The sequence below is a fragment of the Patiria miniata genome, unplaced genomic scaffold (genome assembly GCF_015706575.1).
Source record: "Patiria miniata isolate m_02_andy unplaced genomic scaffold, ASM1570657v1 HiC_scaffold_30, whole genome shotgun sequence".
Lineage (NCBI taxonomy): Eukaryota > Metazoa > Echinodermata > Asteroidea > Valvatida > Asterinidae > Patiria > Patiria miniata.
In genome coordinates this window covers 886953-910123 of record NW_024037070.1, presented here as the reverse complement: position 1 = coordinate 910123, position 23171 = coordinate 886953, and the positions used below count along the sequence as shown (strand labels likewise).

General features: G+C 43.7%; 2 protein-coding genes across 2 annotated transcripts in view; one reads left to right on the top strand and one right to left on the bottom strand.

Annotated features, from left to right (window-relative positions):
* The window catches only part of LOC119739374 (centriolin-like), a 306576-nt gene that overhangs the window by 181158 nt on the left and 102247 nt on the right, over window positions 1-23171 (top strand). Inside the window, exons 16-17 of the mRNA XM_038214300.1 lie at window positions 3480-3596; window positions 12144-12299. Of these exons, the coding sequence (XP_038070228.1) occupies window positions 3480-3596; window positions 12144-12299 (273 nt within the window). The remainder of the gene's footprint in view (window positions 1-3479; window positions 3597-12143; window positions 12300-23171) is intronic.
* Window positions 18933-22714, bottom strand: LOC119739375. Its single transcript, XM_038214301.1, has 2 exons — window positions 22028-22714; window positions 18933-20854 (listed from the first exon to the last, which is right to left on the bottom strand). The coding sequence occupies exons 1-2, from the start codon at window positions 22077-22079 to the stop codon at window positions 19488-19490; spliced, it is 1419 nt and encodes a 472-aa protein (XP_038070229.1). The 5' UTR covers window positions 22080-22714; the 3' UTR covers window positions 18933-19487.

Genomic DNA, 23171 nt, shown 5'->3' with positions numbered 1-23171 from the left:
TATGGTCACTTTTGGACAACTTACAACTTTTGTTACCGATCCTCTTTCCTGTCCTCCTTGAACTTGGGAAAGAACTCCACTAATACCCTGGTCACTAGCATCGTATGAAATATAAATGGTTCTGAAAAATCTGGAAATGCTAGGACATTTGCCGAGATGAGGTTACTCTTTATGTGCTGAAATGCAGTGTCACATTTGGCTGTCCATTTATAACATACATCTTTGTGTGTAAACATGTGGAGTGCAGCTGCAATAATTATGAGCAAAGTCTTTCACAAAACGTCTGTGACAGGAACACAAACCTACGAAACTGCGAACTTTATTCAGATACAGGGCATTTGCGAATCTTCTCGGGGTCTGTTGACACTCCATCACTGGACACCATGTGCCTCAAGTGTAATACTTGTTTCTGAAATAAATGTCACTTTTTGGGCTTCAATTTAAGCCCTGCTGAGGACAATTTGTCAAAAACATCACTCAGCTGAGACGAGTGTTCCTCAAAGGATCGAGCGAAAATCAAGATGTCATCAATAGTATGCTAATAGGTCTTCCACTGTAATCCTGCTAACACAAGTTCTGTTAATCTTTCACATGTACTAGGGGCATTACAGAGCCCGGATGGCATCACATTAAATTCATAAAGACCACTTCCTGTAGTAAAAGCTGTCTTACTCTTATCCTCTGGATTACCCTCTACTTTCCAATAACCACTGGCCAAATCCAATGATGTAAACCACTGTGAGCCAGACAGTTCATCAAGGCTATCATCATTACGGGGAAGAGGATATGCATCTTTGTGAGTTACTTCATTCAATTTCCTATAATCAATACAGAACCTAGTGGATCCATCTTTTTTCTTGACTAAAACAACGGGACTCGCCCATGGACTGTTGGATGGTGAGATTACGCCTTTTTGAACATATCTTCAATCTGTGTTTGTGCTTCAGCCCTGTGATAGTGAGGTAAACGACGAGCATGTTGCCGTTTGGGGCGAGCATCCCCAGTATCCATGCTGTGGTACTCTACATTGGGACGACCTATGCCCTTCCAGTATACAGTTCCTGCTTGAACTGTAAACTGGAAGGGCATAGTCTATATAGTCATCAATGGTCCCTTAGGCTTTCTTGTTCTACTTTGCTGAAGGGCTACCTGAAGTTCCATTACTGTCTGCTTTAAGTGCTCAATCTTGTGTCTAAAGTCATCCTGAATCTGCCTATTTGGTAGTTGAGTTCTCATTGGGCTTACTTTGATATGCATTGGTACCCATTCTCTGTAGAAAATTTGCTTTGTTGTATTCTACCTGAAGAAAGGCCTCTTCTTCTAAAGCTACTGTAAGAGCAGCCCCTAAGTCCTTAGGTTTAGCTCATCGGACCTGCATTCTAACATCAGGTGAGTCTAGTGCCTCTATGAAATAATCTCAACCTAACTCTTCTCGCAAGACAGCAGATACGTCTGGACATGCCTTAGGTACAAGTCTACGAATATCACTTGCCAACTTCACCTTTTCTATGACATCACTTTAAAGTGCGCCCTAAACAGACCTGTCTGTCCCTGTGGTTAAAACCTTTCTTTCAAGGCCTTAACAACATCTTCTAAGTACAATTTGCTGGTTTTAGGTAAGTCAATGTAAACCTGTAAGGCTGGGCCCCTTGACCTAACTGCAAGGAACTTAGTTTTTTGTTCCAAGGTCAATCATTTATCTGACTACATAAGTCTAAATTAGTTAACCAATCCTCAAAGTTGGTCTTACCATCACAATTATCAGCTCCTACAACCGGTTTAAAGGGTTTCAATGCAGACACTGATGTACATTTTCTCTACGAATATTAGTACATGTACTTGATAAGGTACAATATTCAGTATCAGGAGAACTATGTATGTACATAATGTGGCGGGGATCTCCCCGGGCCAAACCTAAGTTCGTTGGGACCAAGTCTGACACCTATTAGAGTGTAGCTGATCTTCCCGAACCCAAACTTTCCCAAGATGAGAGACCACTCAGAGCGACCTCAAGGCCTAGGGAGCAGGTCCGTTTGGAGGAAATATACCGCAGATTATGATGATTGTGATTACCCTTTGTTAATTGCACAATAAACTAACAACAAATATACGATCGTAATTTATTATTCAATAATCAAGAAATATGCAGTAGTGATTGAGTCCTAATGAGGTTGCTAATTACAAATGTACCAGGGTCACTCAATTACACTTGGGAGTTAACTGATAGCTCACCTAAGCAGCAACGTGCACAGCTTGAACAATGCACCCAATGTAAACAATGCACTGCTAAGTCAACAATGTACACTAATGTAAACAATGTAAGTTATACACGCCAATGTAAGTAGTGTACGCCAATGTAAATAACACACGCCAATGTAAGTAATGCATGCCAATGTAAGTAATACATGCTGTTCAGCCTGAACCTGATTTACGCTTTACCCATGCAAGCTAGCGTCAGTATCGTAGAGTACATTCACTTCTACGGCTGCGCGTCAGCATCACACAGCGCAACTTCAGCACAGTCAGGGCCAGCAGTGCCTTTACACAGTGCGTGTCAGCATTACCCAAAACACGGAGCGCGAGCAACATACAACCTTACCGCCCGCTGTCCACGACACAACTCCTCCGCGCGATCACACATGCACACGTTGTACAAACACATATGCACACGTTGTACAAACACATATGTCTGCACTTAACCTTTGGGCCTTTGGCAACCAATAACGTATGTGCATTCAGTGACCGGGCTCTAATAAGCCCAGTAACCAACACACAGTGAATTAACACTATTTCAGTATGAATAATGTAGGAAATAAACTGGCTATAAGTCCCTAAACACTTTCCGCTTCAATAACAGGCATGCAACTTTTCCTTGGATCCGCTAATTTCCTCGTTTTTTTAACTTTTCATGAATGCCATTACAAATTGAAAAACACTGTACAAAGTCTTGTGTGGTTTGGAGTTTCCTCTTTGTGTCTTAATTCCCAGATTCATGCCTGACATAAGGCCGAGCATCCTGGGTATGTGTTATAGTTCTGCACCTGGGGGAGGGCGTGTGGCTGGGGACTTTGGCTCCCATTGGCCGAGAAAACCCTGGCCAAGTCAATCTTTCACTTTCAGCTTCAATCGCTGCAATTTCATCCTCTAACATAACAAAAGTATGGCCTAACTGACCTCCTAATATTTCTTTTTTCTTTGAACTCATCTTGGTTCAACTACAAAAAATATGGATGGGTCAGCTAAAAATTTGATCCAAACACAGGATAAGAAATGTTGGTATCAGGAAAATATATTATATAATTAATTATCTGGGCAATCACAAATTGATATCACAGGCCCCAAATATATTTAGCCACAACAAAATATTTACACTATCCGGCATCTTTACATGATGCAAAAGATATTTACATGGCAAAGATCTACAATGTTTTATGAAATCAGTTGTCAGCCTTTATCATTTTAATTTTGTTTATTTACAGGCTGAGAGGGAGGCAGACACTTTGAGGAAGCAGATGGCTGCTTTAAAGGAGCAGCTTGAACAGGTTGAGAATGAATGTGCCAGACTAGATGTAGACTCACCAGACTTTTCTTTAGAAGTAAGTTGGCAGGGAAAAAATACATGATGTCAAGAGGCCGTTGTTCACAAGCTTGATGCATAGCTGTAGCAAGGTCATTTTTATGAAAAGGGCACTTGCACATCCGTGCCGAAATGTTGACAAGTTTTTTTTTCTCTGGACACTTGGCCTCTGTAAAAACAACTTGGGGGTGGGAGGGGGGCTGGTACCATCTTCCATTGGGGGAGCTATTCAAATTGGACGATTATACTCACTTTATGACAATAGATCACATTTTCAGGGCAGCACAAGCGCCAAATTAAAAAAGGCACTTGTTTCAGCTGCTAAAGTTACAAAAAGGTACTTATTTTTTTTTAAACAAGGGCACTTAAAAAAAAAAGGCCACTTGTTATATTTACAAAATTTGCCACTTATTTTCACAAAATATTGGGGGGGGGTCTTTGCCAATGTGGTGTGGGTGCATCTTGTAGATGGCAACAAATTGTATAGTTCAACAGTCTTCACACAATAGTGTGAGTTTTCTGACATCACATGCATTTTTCTAATCTGTGCGGCATTTTTCTAATCTGAGGGAAGTGAACGGCCAGCGGCCGATATACCCACGAATATCTCGCCGCTATCTCGTTTGTCGCCGCACTACCGAGATAGCTTAGGACGGACGAGGGGCAGGGAACGACCTCTGTCGATATACCCAACGAAACGTCCTCTTCTAGCTTACTAGCTCCCCGAGCTAGCTGAAACAGTCAGGGGGAAAGGGAACGACCTCTGTCGATATACCCCCACTGTACTCGTCTCGCTAGGCCCTAGCTCACCGCGAGCTTAGGGGAAACGAACGGAGAACAGGGAACGGCCGAAACCGCTATATTCTTCGAAACGTTTCGCTAGTCCCCTGAACGGCCGAAAGTCTGACTTCCGGAACAGGGGCCCCACGTGTGGGGCGACTAGCAGACCTTGTGGAGAATAACCGCACTTCTCTCCGGGGATATACGACGCACTGTCTCCCCTAAAGGTCTTTACAGATTTCTATGGAGTCATAAACTAAATGCACTGCTTTTTTTTTTTTTTTTTTTTTTTTTTTTTGACAAAGAAATATTATTATAAGATAACTGTACAACAGAAATAATAATAATAACTCAGGAAAGCCGACTCGGCTAAAATGGGATTGCACTCGATCCCAAAGGGAGAACCCACGATGCCTACCCGGCACTGGGCTAGCCCCGCGGTGCCGACCTGGCCCGCCGCACGCGGTGTCAGACAAAGGCTGAAAAGCCTGCTACGCCACGTGAAAGAAAAACGAAAGCAAAATGACTCCAAAATCACTCCAAATGAGAACTACTTAACTCAAAACAAACTCTACAGATTCTACACAACTCACTTGGTTGATAAATTCTATAAAACAGAAACTCTTAAAGCGAAAATCGTACAAAAACTCGTCAAAAGGCGAGAGCAAAAATATTTGCTTCTGCACGATGCCGTCGCTAAGAAAAAAGAGGAAGTATAATGGCGGATTCATGACGTAGCATAATGGGTAGGCCCCGAGAGGGCGCTCGGTGGTTGATTAAATCTTTTAGCGTTTGAGCCTGTCGGCTGAATAAATATGCATATGTAGTAGCTATTTGGGTAAGTGAATGAAGTAGACTTGGCAAACACAGGTCTGCTATTACAACCACATTAATCAATGGACACCCAGGTCCAATGTACATGTACATCAATTACCATTTGGCACCCAGGCCAATTATTACTGAATGGGCACCCAGGCCCAAGAGTAATCATGCCAGAACCAAACTATCTGGTCAACATTTTGGGGACAGCCATGGTTGTGCTATGGAAGATACAGCACACCCAAACCCCTGGGTATAAGAGAGAGTGGCTGACCCCTTACAAAGTTCACATCACAGTGTATTATAACACTCGTCAATATCCGTAACAATATCAACTGATGACAATAACCATAACAATAATGATACATGTCCAATCATGTATGTATTAGGAGATGGCTGTCTTCGAATCCTGTTAAAAAGCCACTTTAAATGAAAACCTGCAAGAGAAGGCAGGAGCTGGGGTGGTGGTGGGCAAATTGACCCAGCTTGCTCAAAGTGCTGTGACAGAATGACCCACACAGTACATGCAGTACATGTGCATGCATTGTTTCACTGTTGCATATCATTAGGGTTTCAATCTATCTTCTTATTGGTCAAAACTCTTGGCTGTGATTGGTCAAAACTCTTGGCTGTGATTGGTCCAATCTATGAATAATTAGTGCCAGGATCCGGCTCAGGATGCCAACTTTTGCATTAGGATTTGTCCGCTAGTGTTCATAGATAATACTGGAGGCATTAAAGTAAAGTTTTGATAAGATATAAATGTAGGTTTGGGGCTCCAAAGTGTGAGCTCGTTGTGGAGAGTTTAGCGAACATTGTGCGTGTAGTACATGTATAGGCATACACGCGTTCACGTGCAAAATGTGACAGCGTGGTGCGCGCACACGTGATATTCCCATGTAATTGTGTATAACGTTACGTACGTATTTATGTTCATGTATAATTTAACATGGGTCTAAAATGTGGTTAAAAAGGCCGCATCAAAGGCCACCGGCGGTCCCAAGGGTAAGACCCAAAAAGGGACCAATAGTCGCTCGATTACGCCTCCGGTCTCCGGACCATCGGCGTCACCTAGCAACCCGGCGTCGATTTCCCGTGGTTTCACGGGAATTTCTTCGCCTCGTCCCCCCGGTCTGCTGGCTCCAGCAACTCTCGGGGACGACCAGTCACGGAGCGGTAAAAGGATTCAATCCTCACCGGCCCCGTCTGCGCGTTCATCGCGCTCCGAGCATCCTGCTTCCACCCGTGCGGAATGGGCAGGACTCGCGGTGACTGACTTGCCTCCTCCCCCAATTCGGGCCACGGACTCGCAGTCAACATCATTCTTTGATCAATGCTCCGGAATTCCTAGGATATTATCGGAGTTTTCATCCAGTGAATCAAGTCACCCAAGCAAGAAAAGGAAACACAAGGCCGCGCCGTCTTCTTTAGGGGATTCCCCCCGTAAGTCGACGCATCGGAAAAAGAAAAACAAAGGTGTATCCACAGAAATCTTTCTAAAAGCTTTCCAGGACATCAAGGTTTCGCTAGCAGCCCTCACTAAACAACAACAATGGAGATCGGCCCCAATGGTGACTCAGAGGTCACTCCCGGCGGCCACATTTCCGGACCCAAATCCGGGTCTAATCCTGCCGGATCCGGGTGTGATCCGGCCGGATCCGGGTCCAATCCGGCCGAATCCGGGCGCGATCCGGCCGGATCCGGGCTTAATTCAGCCGGATCCGGGCGCAATCCTGCCAAATTCGGGCGGGATGAGAGGGGAACACACTCGGCCCCCAGATCCTGGGGTTGCCATCAGTGTCTGCTCAGATAATCCACCTACTCCAGGCCGCGATTGGGCGCCCCCGAGATCACAGGCGGGAATTTCCTTGCACCCATCTATGAATTTGGGCACTTCTGTTCAAGATGCTCCTGACATAGATGTCGATGATACTCACCCCCCTTCCACTCACTCACAAGATGAGCGCTCTGGGGATGATGAGGCCACTGACCCTGGCAATTTTTCGCCATTTGAGACTCAGCTGAGGCTGGTTCAAAGAGATATGGTTCGGGTACTGCAACTACCAGAGAGCAGTAAACCAGAGACCACCCATCGTTCTTTCAAACGCCGGACTGGCGTGGAGGAACCTCGGGATCCAGCTTTCCCAACTATGCCGGTGGATCGTTTATGCGCCGATCGCATACAACGCATCGCCGATTCAAAGAAATGGACGGCTTTCAACAAAAGGTCGGCAGCCTATTTCCAATTTCCAGAAAAGGACCGAAACGATTTCTTTACGGTTCCTTCTATTCCGGATACGCCCAAGGACAAATTGACTGGAGATAGCGGCAAAGCCCCGACCAAGTCAATATTTGTCGATAAGACTAGAGCAAAGATGGAGGATACAATGAAGAAGGTCGATGAGGCGGCTAGATTTGGCTCACAAACAAGCGCCTTTTTACTTCTGTTATCTGAATATATCGTCTGCGCATGTGAGGAAGATTCACAAATTCCAGCCGATATGTTAGCAGCGGCCTTCCGGTGTCTGGACGAAATACTCCGTTTCTTTCTAGACCAATTTACGAGAATCTCTATCCTGTCTGCCAAGTCACGTAGGACTAGCGTGATGGATGCACTTTACATACCACACGAGGGCGCTAAGAAGAAGTTAGAAGACCTTCCTCTTATGGGCAAAGACCTTTTCGGAGGCAAATTCCAGGAAATTCTGGAAGTTGAAGCCAAACGAATTGAGACAGCAGACAAACTGAGCTTGAAGAAGCCTTCAGCCACTAACAAGCCCAAGTTCTCTGGGAAGAAGGCAACGAAGGGTGCTCCCTCGTTACGCCCTGCCCTTAAGAAACCATTCAAGCCTTTTCGCCAACAGACGGCCAAGGCATCAGCTGGTGCAATGGTTTCAGCTCCACGCCCCTACTCTGCCCCTGCACGCCAATTTAGCGGCCGGGGACGTGGCGGTGGGCAATCGGCCCCCTCGCTCTGGGTGGCGGCGGTGACGCCCCTACCGAGCCGACCCCGACACTGGGGCCCGTCGGGGGTCGTCTCAGAAATTTCGTAGGGCCCTGGAGAGAGATCACCTCCGACGCATGGGTGCTTTCTATAGTCAGCCACGGCTATCAACTAGAATTTACAAGCACCCCTCCGTCGGAAATATGTGTTCGCGAAACACCGGTTCCGACAAACACAGACAAACGATTAGCTCTCGAACAAGAGATCTCATCCCTCATCGAGAAGAGAGCGGTCCGCTTGGTGCCACCAATGGAGCAGTTCAAAGGCTTCCTGTCCTTCTTTCTAACACCAAAGAAGGCGGCTGGCGAATGGCGGCCGATAATCAATCTGAAACCGCTCAACAAGTTTGTCAGACCCAAACATTTCCGAATGGAAACTCTCCATGTAGTTCTAGAGTCATTACCCACACCAGCGTGGGGAGCGTCATTAGACCTAAAAGACGCGTACCTACTCGTCCCCATCTTCCAAGAGCACTCCCGATTCCTTCGTTTTCGGTATCAGGGGCTCACTTACGAGTTCACTGCCCTTCCCTTCGGGCTATCAACCTCGCCAAGAGTGTTCACCAGGGTTGTGCGGGCAGTTGCATCACGTCTCCGACGAGAAAACATAATGATTTTTATGTATCTCGACGACTGGCTGATAGTGGGAAAATCAGAAGGCCAGACTGCTCAGAATTTGAGGGATACTTATACGTTGACAACGAGGCTAGGCTTCATCATCAACGAAAAGAAGTCCCACCTAATCCCGTCCCAGGAAATCACTTTCCTGGGAGCAGAGATCGATCTACGCAGGGGCATAGCCTTCCCCACAGGGGAACGTGTTGCCAGCCTGCGGAAGTGCGTCAAACTCTTCCTATCAGTTCAAGTCGCTCCAGCGCGAGCTTGGCTGAAACTTCTAGGGTTCATGGCCAGCTTAGTGGACCTGGTTCCATGGTGCAGACTGAGGATGCGTCCTTTGCAAATGCATCTTCTGGCACATTACAGACCCAAGACAGATCCAATCTCTCTATTGGTCTCCATCGACGAAGTCATGCGGCCACACCTGCGGTGGTGGTTATTGGTGGTTATTGGAACAGAACATTCGGACGGAGCTTCCCCAGAGGGGATCCTCACGTCATAATCTCCACCAACGCCTCCAACGAGGGCTGGAGAGCCTCCCTTCCCCCTCGACAAGCTGCAGGCACTTGGGACGACAACACTCGGTCCCTACATATCAATGTTCTAGAACTCCAGGCTGTAGTCAATGCCCTACATCACTTTCAAGCAGACGTAGTGGGCCGGTCTGTTCTAATCAAGACCGACAACACGACAGTGGTAGCATATATCAACAAACAGGGCGGTACAAGATCACCCCAGCTGTGCTACCGGACTTGGGAAATGTTTCAGTGGCTAATCAGACACAAAGTCGATCTACGTGCCATTCACATTCCTGGTGCGGAAAACGACATAGCGGACTCTCTCTCCAGGGGCAAAGTAGTTCCCACGGAGTGGTCATTGAACAGGAGGATCGTAAGTCAGATCTTCTCGATCCTAGGTCGTCCACACATAGACCTGTTCGCCTCAGCAATCAACACTCAGCTCCCGGTGTTCTGCTCGAGAGCCCATCATCCTCATGCATGGGCCTCGGACGCACTATCAATAGACTGGACAAACATGTTCGCTTACGCCTTCCCTCCGATCTCAATCCTTACAAAGGTCATCGGGAAACTGGAGAGAGACAGGTGCAAGATCCTGCTGATCGCCCCTTTTGGCCGCGTCAGCCCTGGTTTCCGCGACTGGTGAGGCTCCTAGTGGGCTCCCCTCTAATCCTCCCAGATCGTCACGACCTACTCGTTCAACCTCAGTCCCGGTTCCGACACCCATCTCCAGGAGATCTCCACTTAGCGTGCTGGCCACTGTCAAGCGTGCCTACCGAGCAGCAGGTCTTTCTGAAGACGCTGCAGCTCTGGCCGCAAAGGGACGTCGTCTCTCAACACGACGAGTCTATGACAGTCGACTACGACATTATAGTAGGTGGTGCGCAGAACAGGCTGTGGATCCGGTCTGTGCTTCTTTAAGCCATTGTTCAGAATTCCTACTGTCATTGTTCAGAGCCAATTTGTCAGTAGGAACGATACGAAATTATCGATCAGCCATAGCAGCAATTCACAAAGGCTTCGCTGATGGCTCATCTATCTCCTCTAATGTTGCAATCACTAACCTACTCCGGGGAAGGTTCAACGAGAGACCTACAATCCGGAAACTGGTCCCATCCTGGGATCTAGGTCAGGTCCTGAACATTTTGGCCAAGGCTCCATACGAGCCCTTGGGCCAAGCACCCCTCATTCATGTATCTATAAAGTTGGCCTTCCTGCTCGCAGCGGCTACCGCTAGGCGTAGCAGCGAGATCCATGCGTTGACTTTAGATTCAGGACATATCCGCTGGGAACCAGGTGGGGTTCGCCTGATCCCAAAGGCGTCCTTCCCGACGAAAAATCAGACGGCAAGTTTCAGCCCTCCTGATATTTTCCGTAGCGGCGTCCTGGGCATTTTTTAGGGGAGTCCCTATTTCAGAGATTTCTCAAGCAGCATGCTGGAAGTCTGCCACGACATTCACATCCTGCTACTTACGTGATGTACTCCAGACTGGAGGGAACACAGGGAGGACGGTACTGACACAACACCAGTCCTCGTCTACAAACCCTACCCTGCACAGTAGTTCTTCCCGGCCTGACCAGGAGACTAACTAAGCAGGTAATACATTTACATGTATATTCAATCTAAATGGTCTAAATCATTATGTATATATATATATACTGTTGTTTAACCATTTGATTTCAGGGCGTCTCGCCTACCCAGCCACCGGTTGTCGGTGCCACTCTATGCATATGTAGTAGCTATTTGGGTAAGTGAATGAAGTAGACTCCCCCCCCCCCCCCCCCCCCCCACAGAAGTGTGGGACGAGTCTACGAGTGATACTTACCCAAATAGCTTCCCGCCCTCCTCCCCACTCTCGGCTCGTGTTACGATGGTTTTTCACCTTTAGTGCGCGAGAAAAAAGAGGAAGTATAATGGCGGATTCATGACGTAGCATAATGGGTAGGCCCCGAGAGGGCGCACGGTGGTTGATTAAATCTTTTAGCGTTTGAGCCTGTCGGCTGAATAAATATGCATATGTAGTAGCTATTTGGGTAAGTATCACTCGTAGACTCGTCCCACACTTCTGTGGGGGGGGGGGGGGGGGAGTATAAAGGATTCTGTCAAAATACATGCATCGTGACAAAATCTCATATCAAGTTAATGCACATGTACTTGTATGATTTAATGTAATTCAAGGAGTTCATTCATTGTTTGAATATCAAGTCAATGTACAAGTTCTTATTTAGTAACATGAATCATATAATTATAAGTTCACATATTGTCATTGTGAATCTTGAAATTGTTCATATGATTTTTTGATGGAATGATGACGAATCATATCTGTTCCTCAGTGCAAGTTCGATGATTGTAATGATTATTACAAAATAAACTGACCTTTTTAATGTCAATCGTGTTTAACATTAACACTTTTAAAAAAATTTTAGAATTTAAATTGGGATTGTATCTTATTGCATTTTTGTGTTAATTTCGTCAGTATTAATTGATTTTTTGTTTCTAATGGTTTAACGTTGTATTGTCATCTTAATTCGGCATGTGCCGCTACAGTGATTTTTTTCATAAAATAGTCTATCTATCTAAACCACCCCTTAACGAAATGTTTGAACCCAACTCTGTGGTGCCCTCTTTTGGGAACAATATGCGCTACACGCAACGCTCAGTAGAGGTGTTATAATCTTTTATATAAAAGACCCATGATAATAATTAGCAGTAGAATTGTATGTGATTGCTGGGAATATTCAAGATATGATAGTAATGTATTACTTATGTAATGATTTATTGCATAACAGGCTCCACTCCATTTTTCATTTCAATTGTCATGTTACAGGAAATAAAAGTTATAAGACAACAACACAATGCAAGAGAGAATATTGGGGAGAATAAGGCCAGGCAGGAGGAGGATGCCATGATGGAAGCTTTGAGAGGCCAAGTCAGGACATTACAAGAGAAACTGAAACGACATCAGCCACACCATTTTGTTCAGGTTGGTAGTTATCACCAGAGTATCCTATTAGTGAAATCATCACAAGACAATTATATCACAAGTCAAATCACAAGTAAGGATGATCGAGGAATGATAAAAGACTGCGTTTATCACCTTTCATTTTAATTTTTGTTACTATGCCCCGTGGCGAAGTCAAAGGGGCATACTGTTTCCCCCTTGTCATTCGGTGTGTGTGGGTGAGTTTGTAAACACTGGCAATCGAGGACCAGGGACAAAACAGTTAAGGCACAAACAAAGAGTCCATGATTGGCCGATTGAAATTCGTGTGCAAAACCATTGAGAGCTGTTGCTAAAACGTTAAGAGTACAAAAGGGGTCCATGGTTACTGGTGTTTACAAAGATGGGTGTGCATGTGTATATTTATGGCTTTATGATAGAGGGCAGACACACAAAGGGAGAACACCCAGTCTTGTTCCGTAGTTTTGGGGACATACACTTGTCTAGATACAAGGTTTTTGTAGGGACTGAAAATGCTGTGGGGACAGCACAAAGTCCCCACAACTCGATCCTAATTAACCTAACAATGAAAAACTTCCCCATAACGTAGTGTAGGCCAGGGCAAAAGATCCTTTCAGTCCTTGAGCATTGGGTCTTTTGTTGAAAACGGTCCTTGATGGTACGGTTTTGTGCTGAGTCTATAGACGAATCCAACGGAGACAATTTTGTTACCTTTGTCGTTGGCGGCGCTGTTGCATTTGCCATTCCGAGGGGCCATTTTTAAAAACCGCTAAACGACGGGCTTGTGTACGTGTAAGTCATGTAAGTGGCAACAGTGAACGAACTGGAACCATGCGTATCGAGCTCCAATTTTAGGCTTTTATCGGGATTCTTGAAAACATTATGGCTAAAGAAACAACGAAGAAGAATAACGAAGGATCAGGAAAACACTGTGTCGTCGTTGGCTGCAAAAATACAAGCAAAAAGCTGAGAAAATGGAAGCTTGCAACATGCGAATTGCATGCATCAGAAACGCACGAATATTGTGTGTGTTTACAGCCGTACAAAATGCATCGTTTCCCCAACTGTTCCAACGCCAATTCCGCAGCCAATCGAAAGCAGTGGGTGAGGAATATCAACCGAAAGGACTTCAGACCTTCAAAATACAGCACTGTAAGTTCCTTTTTCAGGGAAGGACCGTGTAATTCATCAGACGGTACTTCAATTCATACTTCATGTTTGGTCATGATTGTTGGAATGGTATCCAGTAATTTGGGACATGGGTTTACGGGTAGGCCTAAATCAGCTTTTAATTTGTGTGGTAGGCCTTGTAGAGGTGCGTCTTTGCCACTCAGTGACAGTGGCTTGAGTTTTAAATTATGTCCCCCATTTTTTATTTATATTACTAATACGGTACTACTAATAGTAGCTAGTCCGAGTAACTTGGACCCAACTTATCGCCTTTTTTAACATTTGGACATGGTCTGGCGATAGTAAGGTCCAAGCTAATACCGAGACCTAGACAACACAGTCCCAAAAACCAACATTTTCCAACAAAAAACATCAGATTTCACCTTCAAAAAGGCCTCCAAATTACTAGATATGCCACCTGAGGTACAAGTAGACATCGGTTGTACTGAAGTTTACTTACGATCTGGAAAAAAGTGAAATTTTCTGTTCAATTCTGAAGACCCCCTCTGCCTAGGTTGTCGTTGTTGTGCTCGCGTTCAAAACTGCATGATAATGGCGTCAGACCTCGACCTCATGCAAATGTCTGGACGGCGCGCTTGCGCATAATGCACTGCATGCACGGCAGATTCCCCCGCGCCGACGACTGTTTCCTGATGTAGAGTGCTGTGTAAGTTCGCGGTACGCCTAGGAGTCGCGCTGGCTAGCCAGGCGCATGGCTGGCGCTCTACATCAGGAAACAGTCGTCGGCGCGGCGCAGGGGAATCTGCCGTGCATGCAGTGCATTATGCGCAAGCGCGCCGTCCATACATTTGCATGAGGTCGAGGTCAGACGCCATTATCATGCAGTTTTGAACGCGAGCACAACAACGACAACCTAGGCAGAGGGGGTCTTCAGAATTGAACGGAAAATTTCACTTTTTTCCGGATCGTAAGTAAACTTAAGTACAACCATCTTAATCGTCTATGTCTACTTGTACCTCAGGTGACATATCTAATAATTTGGAGGCCGTTTTGAAGGTGAAATCTGATGTTTTTTGTTGGAAAATGTTGGTTTTTGGGACTGTGTTGTCTAGGTCTCGGTATTAGCTTGGACCTTACTATCGCCAGACCATGTCCAAATGTTAAAAAAGGCGATAAATTGGGTCCAAGTTACTCGGACTAGAATATAGCCTGGGAAATTAAGGCCTTTTTGCTAGGATGTAGCCTCAATCCTGCAAAATCCTCCAATTGGCCTCATGGAAAAATAGCATGTAGCCTCAATCCTGCAAATTCCTCCGTTATTTCTTGAATATGGTCCATGGAGGGGTGACCACTGCCTGAATCCTGCAAAATCCTCTGGCTATGACTGTCAATAGGCTGAGGCAGAGGCAGTGACATCCTGGAGCAGTGTGGAGGATGTCAAGTATAATCAAGGACTAAATTTATGCACGGCTGAGCATAAACAACACAAGGTCCGGCCCAAGACCTTGACACAGTGCGTACTCCGAAATCAGCAATGCACTTTTGCCATGTAACCTCAATCCTGCGAATTCCTCCAATTTGCAAAAAGGATTTTGGAGGATTCAGGGCGGTTAGGGTTAATGTATTTAATTGTTTAAAAAAAAAAATGGGGGAGGGGGGCAATCGTGTAGTGTAGGGCCCCTGTTTAGTTTTGATCAAATTAGTGTCATATACTCATAGATGTTTGTTGTTGCTCCAAAATGACGTTTTCAATCAAGAGCGGACTTCTCTCAATTCTAGGTTTTTGTAATTCTGAACTGAGTTTCTTGGGGTAGAAATCACAATTTTTCTGCACGGTTTTCTGCCAGTTGGTGCCTAGCAATTCAGTGCTGTTTGTGTTCACGGTACATCGCGCAGTGATCGCCATCTTTATTTTCGGGTTGCGTGTTGTCACTGCACTGTCATTTTCATTTAACCCCCCAATTTCCCTTCAAAAATTCAAAACATTGCCCTCTATCTATGGAGTACCGGTTTATTCCTATTTCCTAATGTCACAAACTAGTTTGGTCGGTCTAATAATTTTAAAGTGGATTTTTTTCCCTATAGGGAACTGGGTCCATAGATACATGTACACAGTTGCCACTGTTTAATGAAATGCCAGTGTAAAGACAAGTGCAATCAAATTTATTTTTAATGTATGTTTTGCATGTTTGTTGAGTGCTTCGGCCCCGTACAAAAAGGTTTGTGTTGCATGGGTTGCTCCCATCCAAAATATTTTGTCAGAATTTGTCCACAACTTACCATCTGATCTGCTGTCTGTTTGTTTCTTTTTTATTTCAGGTATGTTCTGTCCATTTTGAAGAAGGGAAGCCAACATCAGCTCACCCTTACCCAACTGTGGCCATGGGATATATCCCCTATGTAAGTCTAAATCAAGCTAGTCCTGTCAATTAATAGTCAAGTTTTGTTCCCAGTATGGAGTTTGTGTTTGGTTTTCAGAGAAATATTCTTGGAAGCATCTCCCCCCCCCCCCCACAACAAATATAAATATTGATAAAGAAACGTTTATTTCTTCTTGTCTAGTACTCCTCCAATTTATACAAATATTCTATTTTACTGGGTACATCTGTAATTACATATAACAAAACACAGCTACCTACTGACCTAGACCCGTGAACGTGTCATCAACAACGCCATGCTCCAGAGTACTGAAGAAACACTCGATGCACATGATTGTACGGGTTACCGGACAGATCCGCTCCTACCATTTTGCACGTGCATGACTCAGAATACCAGCGTTTTGTGTGACCTCGGAAAAATCAAAAGTTGTGCTCGTACAAATGTACCGGTACGTTTCTTGTTGTGTTGAGGTCGTTTTTTTTTTTTTTCAAATTTCTTGGCAATGTAAGATCCTATGCTCGCATGAAATTACAGAAAGTTTCAAAACTTGGGGCTTGGACTTGGGGTTTGAGGATTCAACAACAAATGTAATGTACAGGTTTACTTTTCTTTTTACAGAAACAGCTCTCAAGAGGAAGGCCTCCCCCTAGGAGAAGAGTTTCCACAGCAACAAAAGCAGTGACAGTGCAAGAAAAGGCTGGAGGGGTTGCAAATATGAGTCCGCATGGTGTTGAGAGAACATCAACATGTGTACAAACAGCAGGATTAGAGACGAAGGATGCATCAGTACAGTGGTATGATGCCAGAGTAGCTGACCATACTTATGCACATGTTAATCCTATCACTAAATCCAAGGCAAAAGGTACGCAAACAGTCAAGGTTCCAGAAGTATCAGCAGTTAATCTTCAAGAATCTGATATGAAGTTTTACACCGGACTTAGCGTGCGATCATTCTGGGCGCTTGTGAATGCGCTTGTAGTGACTCTTACTACCACCCCTAAATTTCAACTACCAGTGCCAGACCAACTTTTGCTTGTTTTGATGAGATTAAGAATAGCCCTGATGATCTGGGATCTTGGAGTACGCTTCAAAGTGTCTCGTTCCACAGTCTGTGACATTATCTCCTTCTGGGTACCACGTTTGGCTACATTCATGAGAGAAAATGTCATATTTTGGCCATCACGTGACACGCTTGCCAGGATACGTCCCAAATGTTTTGAGTCTTGTCATCCTAAGGCTACCTGCATCATAGACTGCACTGAAATCTTTGTTCAGAGACCCAAGAACTTGAGAAAACGTGCCCAAACTTATTCTAACTACAAACATCACAATACCTACAAGGCCTTGTACTGCATTGCACCAAATGGTTTTGTGACGTATGTTTCCAAATTATTTGGAGGTCGTGCCAGTGACACTTTCATCTCTCAGAACTCTGGCTTTTTGGACCACTTGCTCCCCGGTGACGAGGTTCTAGCTGACCGTGCCTTCACTATCGAAGATATTCTTCCACACGGTGTGAAGTTATCTATCCCAGCCTTCACAAGAGGACTGAAGGACAGGCGTCTACCAGAGGAAAGTGTGACAGAAACACGACGTATTGCCAACGTAAGAATTCATGTTGAAAGGGCAATCAGACGATTGAAATGTTTCAAAATTTTAGCCAATATCATTCCGATGCGAGTAAAAAATGTAGATGACATATTGATTACATGTGCTGGACTTTGCAATTTACAGCCTTGCCTAATTAATGAGGACAGAGCCCAGGAAACAAGTGATAGTGATTCTAATGACGAGGAGGGAAACGTTTTTTCAGTGGAGGAATAAGTACATTTACATGTATGACTTTGCTGAAATTGATTTTGAATGTGTGTTTCCATCTTCAAAACAAATGACAAGATTTGAAAGTATGAATGTGCTTGACATAAAGATGGTTTGCAGTTGCAGCATGTACATGTGCATGTAGTCTAATTAGTGACTGTGCTATTACATGTAGGTTCTGAAAACAACATGTGTTTTGTTACACAAAGGTTTAGACAGTGTGCTGTCCATTTTCAGGAGTCTGAAGACAGACAAAGCATTCTGTCCAACCCGTCACATAACAAAACATGATCTTTTCAGAACCACACATACATGTACAGTAGTAGTCACAAAAGCGATTAGACTTTATGAACATGGTGCTACTGCAAAGCATAGGCTTTTGTCCTTCCACCGGGCTGCAAACCTTCAACTTCTCAAGTCATACATGTACATGTACAGTGCAAGCATAATTAAACATCATCAGGTTTGTGCTGAAGTATTTTTTTTGTACTTTGGCAAGGGGTATCCCCCAATGTTCTTCCTTGCCACCCCGCCAGTTGTCCCCCCTTACTAAATCTCCCAAGTATTAAAGAAAAAAAATTGAAAGGGAAAAGAAAAGAAAAACATTTAGTCAATACATGTATATTTTACTGTACTGTACAGTGAATGTTTATTAAGACAGGACACCCTCACATAAAAATTAAGGGTTTTGAACAGCCCCCACCCCCCCCATTTTACTGTTTATCTGGCGTGTGTTTCGGAGTGTATCGGACACCCGTGTTTGCCACACCCTCCCCCCCCCCCCCCCGAAAAATATATAATAATAATAAATAATAGTTATAATAAAATAGTAATAGTAATTAAGTAATAATAAAATGATACTTCATTCATTGTTACCTCACACATCCCCCTCAGGTACATGTACCTCAAAAAAATCTACAGATTCCAGTTAACACAATGACCAACACAAATGAAGGGGGACTCCAGGCCTCTACCAGATATCCTGAGTACATTATTACGTGTGTATGTCACTTTCCCCTCAAATTAAGCAGTATGGCACTGTTAAAAATTTGATTTGTAATGCTAGGTTCACACATTCCTCATTTTTAAGCCGAATCGTCACGAATAGCAGTTTTTTAGTAAATCGGGGATGGTTCTTGGCTGCCTCATGATGATATTGTTTGTAAGGTTAAAGATCAGGAAGCACCCTGACAAATTTGAACATTCATAAGATGGAATTTTGCGTCGGGGTGATATAAATCAAATTATGTTTTGCCCTTCACCGATGTTTAAACACCGTATACTCAGTGTGTTACCAACTTTTTTCCAACTTTCACTCGGGAGGAAACACACCGAGTATACAGTGTTTAAACGTCGGTGAAGGACAAAACCTAATTTGAAATTTGAACATGTTCAAAATTGTTGGGGTGATTCAGGAGCCAATTTCAATTCCTGATTAATTTTTGTTGTATTTATAACTAATTCGGTAATGTGTGAACCTAGCATAACATTGCTTCGTTCAGAATAGTTCAATATAGAATGTGAAAATGTTGTGTCTTAACAGATTTTTTCTTTAATTGCATACTGAATAGTATATTAACCTCTGCATCAATAGCACACTTTCTCAGTAGCAGTTCAGTTTCACATTCCTCTTCAGTCTCATATACAATGTACATGTAGTACCCAGTTAGCAGTTCAAGCTTTACAGTAGAGCTATAGTTCATATAAACTAGTACTATCCAGGTCAGTTGATCATAATCAATGAATATTAAATATTGTCATGGAATAAAGTCACAGTCAACACAGTCCTCAACTAAACAAGTGTGATGTATCGACTAATCTTTTCCCCCGACACATAATAGTGGTAATTTATTGTTTTCAGTTTTAGCCTCTTACATGCATCTAGATTCTTGGTTTTACAATTTTTAGTTCCCTTGAAATTATTGAATCTGTAAGCTTTGGCAAAAGATGCTTGAAGTAGAATTTTCGCAGTTGACCTAGACGCTGCTCAAACCACTCATTGTCAAAGTTGACATCTGCTATAACGTAGTCTTTCTTTGACCAAACCATAAATTTGCACATGGGTCGCTTCGAACAGTACATGGCAATTTGTACCTGGGTGTAGTAACCACTAGCTGCTGAACTTTGACGAAGGAAGTATTTCCCTTCTCTACTTCGAACATCGTAAGTCCCACTTTCCACTAGTCCTCGAACAGTACCACCATATCGCTCCAACTTCCTCTCAGTGGGACATTTTATTTCTAAAATTGTGTTGTCGTCAACAATTCCATCCAGACTTGCTCCAAGCCAACTTTCCTCTGGGTTTACAACTAAACCTGTGGTTTCTACAAGTGTTTCAAATTGATGTTCAAAGGCTTCCCTTGCAGTAGCTTCGTATGTGTGCCCGTGACAAGTATCCGCATTTCCAAGGAAGTGTGGCCTGATGTGATTCATGATCCACTTTGTTGGGTCTGTCTCTGTTTTCTTGGGGACACTTGCTGCTGAGCTACTTGTAATTCGGAGCTTCCTCTGCGATGTCCACAAAGCCGAGTTCTGATTGTGTGTTTGACAGGCAAGTTTTCTTGCCTCGTGGTCTTTCAACAGGATGTAGTTGTTGAAAATTTCTTGACAAGGCTCGCATTCAAGATTGACATCATGATGTCCATGAACAGGGAGGGGCTGATCACTGTTGGCTGGTTTGCAAGTTTGTGTAGATGTCAGCACCTGATTTAAAATTGTGCCCGGTATGGACGCGAGCTCACACATGTGTGGACTGTTCAGGTGCTTTTTCAGTGCCTCGTCCGTGTCAAATGCAAGAGCACTGTTCATTGTGGACTTTGAGGTTGGATCGCACATGTTTTCAACACTGTCGGGCACCACGTTACCTTGAGTGCTCCGATTCCACAAACAAGGTCTGTCTGTACAGGTGATGCCGATGAAACCTTTCTTGTATGCCTCATTTATCTTGAAGGACAGGCCTGCTGAGTGACTACAACATTTCCCTTCCGAAGCAATGCAGTCGCATTTCACAGACTTGATTGTTCTATTTTCTTTGTCAACACTGATCTCCACTTGATGATAGCTGGAGATTTGCTGTGAAAATCTCACTGTCCCCCTCAAGATGACAGTTGATCCATCCTCATGATGGCGGTGCTTGATGGTGCCCACCCATCCCGAGTTCAGGTAGTTGATACCCTCGCTGATGCTTCGAAAGTTTCGGTTAGGCTGCTCATCACATGCTGGAGCATTAATGAAGTAGTCATAGATATCTGTGAAGAAAATTCAAATAAAATTTTACTTTGAGTGGCACAATGAATGGGAAAGAGGAAAAGCTCAGGGTGACCGTAAGGTCATGACCAAATTCTGCTAAATGCACTTCAAAAATCTGTCAAAATTATTCAAAATCTTCCAGATTTCCCAGATTGCTCGAAATGCGCTATAAACACTTAAAATCACACGCAGATGTTGTAGTATTGCCTTAATTAAGGTTCAAATTACATTACAAACAATCCATTGTCACAAAAAAATGTTACGAAATTGCGTAAATTTCAGGCAAAACGTGGTTGCTTCACGACAAAATCCGGTTCCTAGTGAACCTCCGTACCTAGACCAGCCAATCTGTCCCATCATGCAAGGGTTTGTTTGAAAAGATTGAATCTACTTTAAACAAATGTACCATTTTCTTCAAATTTGCTGTTTTTCTGTCAAATATCCATTTTTGCAGAATTCTGCCAGAAATCTGCCCAAAAAAATAAGTTCTGTCAAATTTTCTGTCAAACTCGTTTCTTTTTTTACAAAAAATCTGTCAAAGTTAGCCGAAAATCGGCTTAAACAGTCACCCTGGAAAAGCTGCATGCCTGTTTAATCTTTGGCATACATGTTTTCCTTAAAAAATTGTGAAACTAGAATTATACTAGCCCCCAAAAAATATGACAGCAAAAAATTGACACAGTCAGACCATGGATTGAGTCTGCCATTTTGGTTGGTAAAATACTGAGGACCTTTTCTTTGCCCAATGGAATTTTTGGAGAAATTTGCTGACAAAAGAGTGAGTATTAAGTTGGCCTGATCACCCCACTGACACCGGCTTCGATTTCTGAACCCAACAAACCCGTTGAATCCCAAACTGTTTCTACATCTTTCCTGTAATAGGACTAGTAATATTATTAAGCGGCACTGTCCGAATGCCATGAATGCATAAATGCTGTAGGCCTACACTAATTATTTGTTCCCTTTTGATGCAATGAATTTGCCCACAACTTAACACTTTTTTTCATCAACATCAATCACTTTCCTAAAAATGATCTTAGCCTAGTAAAGTTCATCATCGTTTCATGTCAGTGATTACAGTCATCCGATTTCCAAAAGCAAGTTGATGTTTGGCGTTAACGTTAGGCCTAGCCTAAACATGCTAAAACACCACGTAAACAGTGGCTTTTTACCTTGAAATTCAAGCTTTGGCCAGTCACGAACGTCGTCCTTCCACGCATCCATAGGTTTTTTTTGCAGAATTCTTATGCTCAACTATGGGGGAGCCAGGTTGGCGTAGCGGTACTTTCCTCGCCTTCCACCGCTGTGACCAGGGTTAGAATCCCGCCTCGGCCAATATGTGGATTGGGTTTTCAGTCCCTACCTGATTCCATGGGTTTTCCCCAGAATAGCTTCTGGGCTGGGCTTTTCCTCTCACCTCTTTGTCATGTTTGTGAGGGCTCCTTTGGAAAGCAGTTTTTTTTTAAACTGGAATGGACTAGGGGTCCTACCCTCACGTTACAGATTAGGCCTACAACTTACAAGTTAACAACAAATAAAAAATAAATAAATAAACCTCTAAAACTATAGTTTCTTCTCACTGTCTCCTCTCTAAGTTGGTGTGATGTTTCCCCTGGGATGTTTTACCGACTATATTAGATACAGAACTCACAGTCAACCGTGCGTGTTTGTATTTGTTCGCACTTAATAAAAACTAGACTGGAAATTGTCGCTGTACAAAATTGTTTATATTTGGCGCCCGCCGCGATTGCTAAGCGACACTGGCCCCCTACAATGTCCGTGTCGAATGAGGGCGCCCCTCCATGCATAGTCTATCGGATTCGTCTATAGGAGAGTGTTATATTACAGGGGCAAAGGGAAAAACAAAGCATTTTCCTCAGGCGTATAGAAATTCACGACGGTGTGTGCGTGTGTGTGTTATGTTTTGGTTTGGTTAACTTTTGTCAGCACAATAACTTGAGAAATTCTTTACTTGGGAACTTGTATTTGGTTTGTGGATTGTTCTTAATCCCGGTACATACCGTTAGTTCGTTTTACCGTTTTGGATTTCTTCAAAAACAAAAACAGTAAAAGAACCATTGACTGTTTTGTCGTTTTACAGTTTTGTAAAAAGGTCAAACGGTATTAAGTGACCACATTTTTTTACCTTTTTTTAATTGTAAAAAGCGATAAACGGTTAGTTGCTTTATTTTGAGAGTGTTGTTTTACAAAAACATGACAATGACAAAACGGTCAGTCTTGTCAACCATTTTTTTATTCAGGTTCGGCAATTAAGCAATGCACCTTGGAATGTTAATGTGTCCTGGCCTTGGGATC

Bases quoted from the DNA above. Each gene is read 5' to 3' on its own strand.
- LOC119739375 (XM_038214301.1), bottom strand. From the start codon at position 22,079: ATGGATGCGTGGAAGGACGACGTTCGTGACTGGCCAAAGCTTGAATTT. The intron at 20,855-22,027 runs GTAAAAAGCCAC...TTTTCTTCACAG, and splicing joins GCCAAAGCTTGAATTTCAAG to ATATCTATGACTACTTCATT.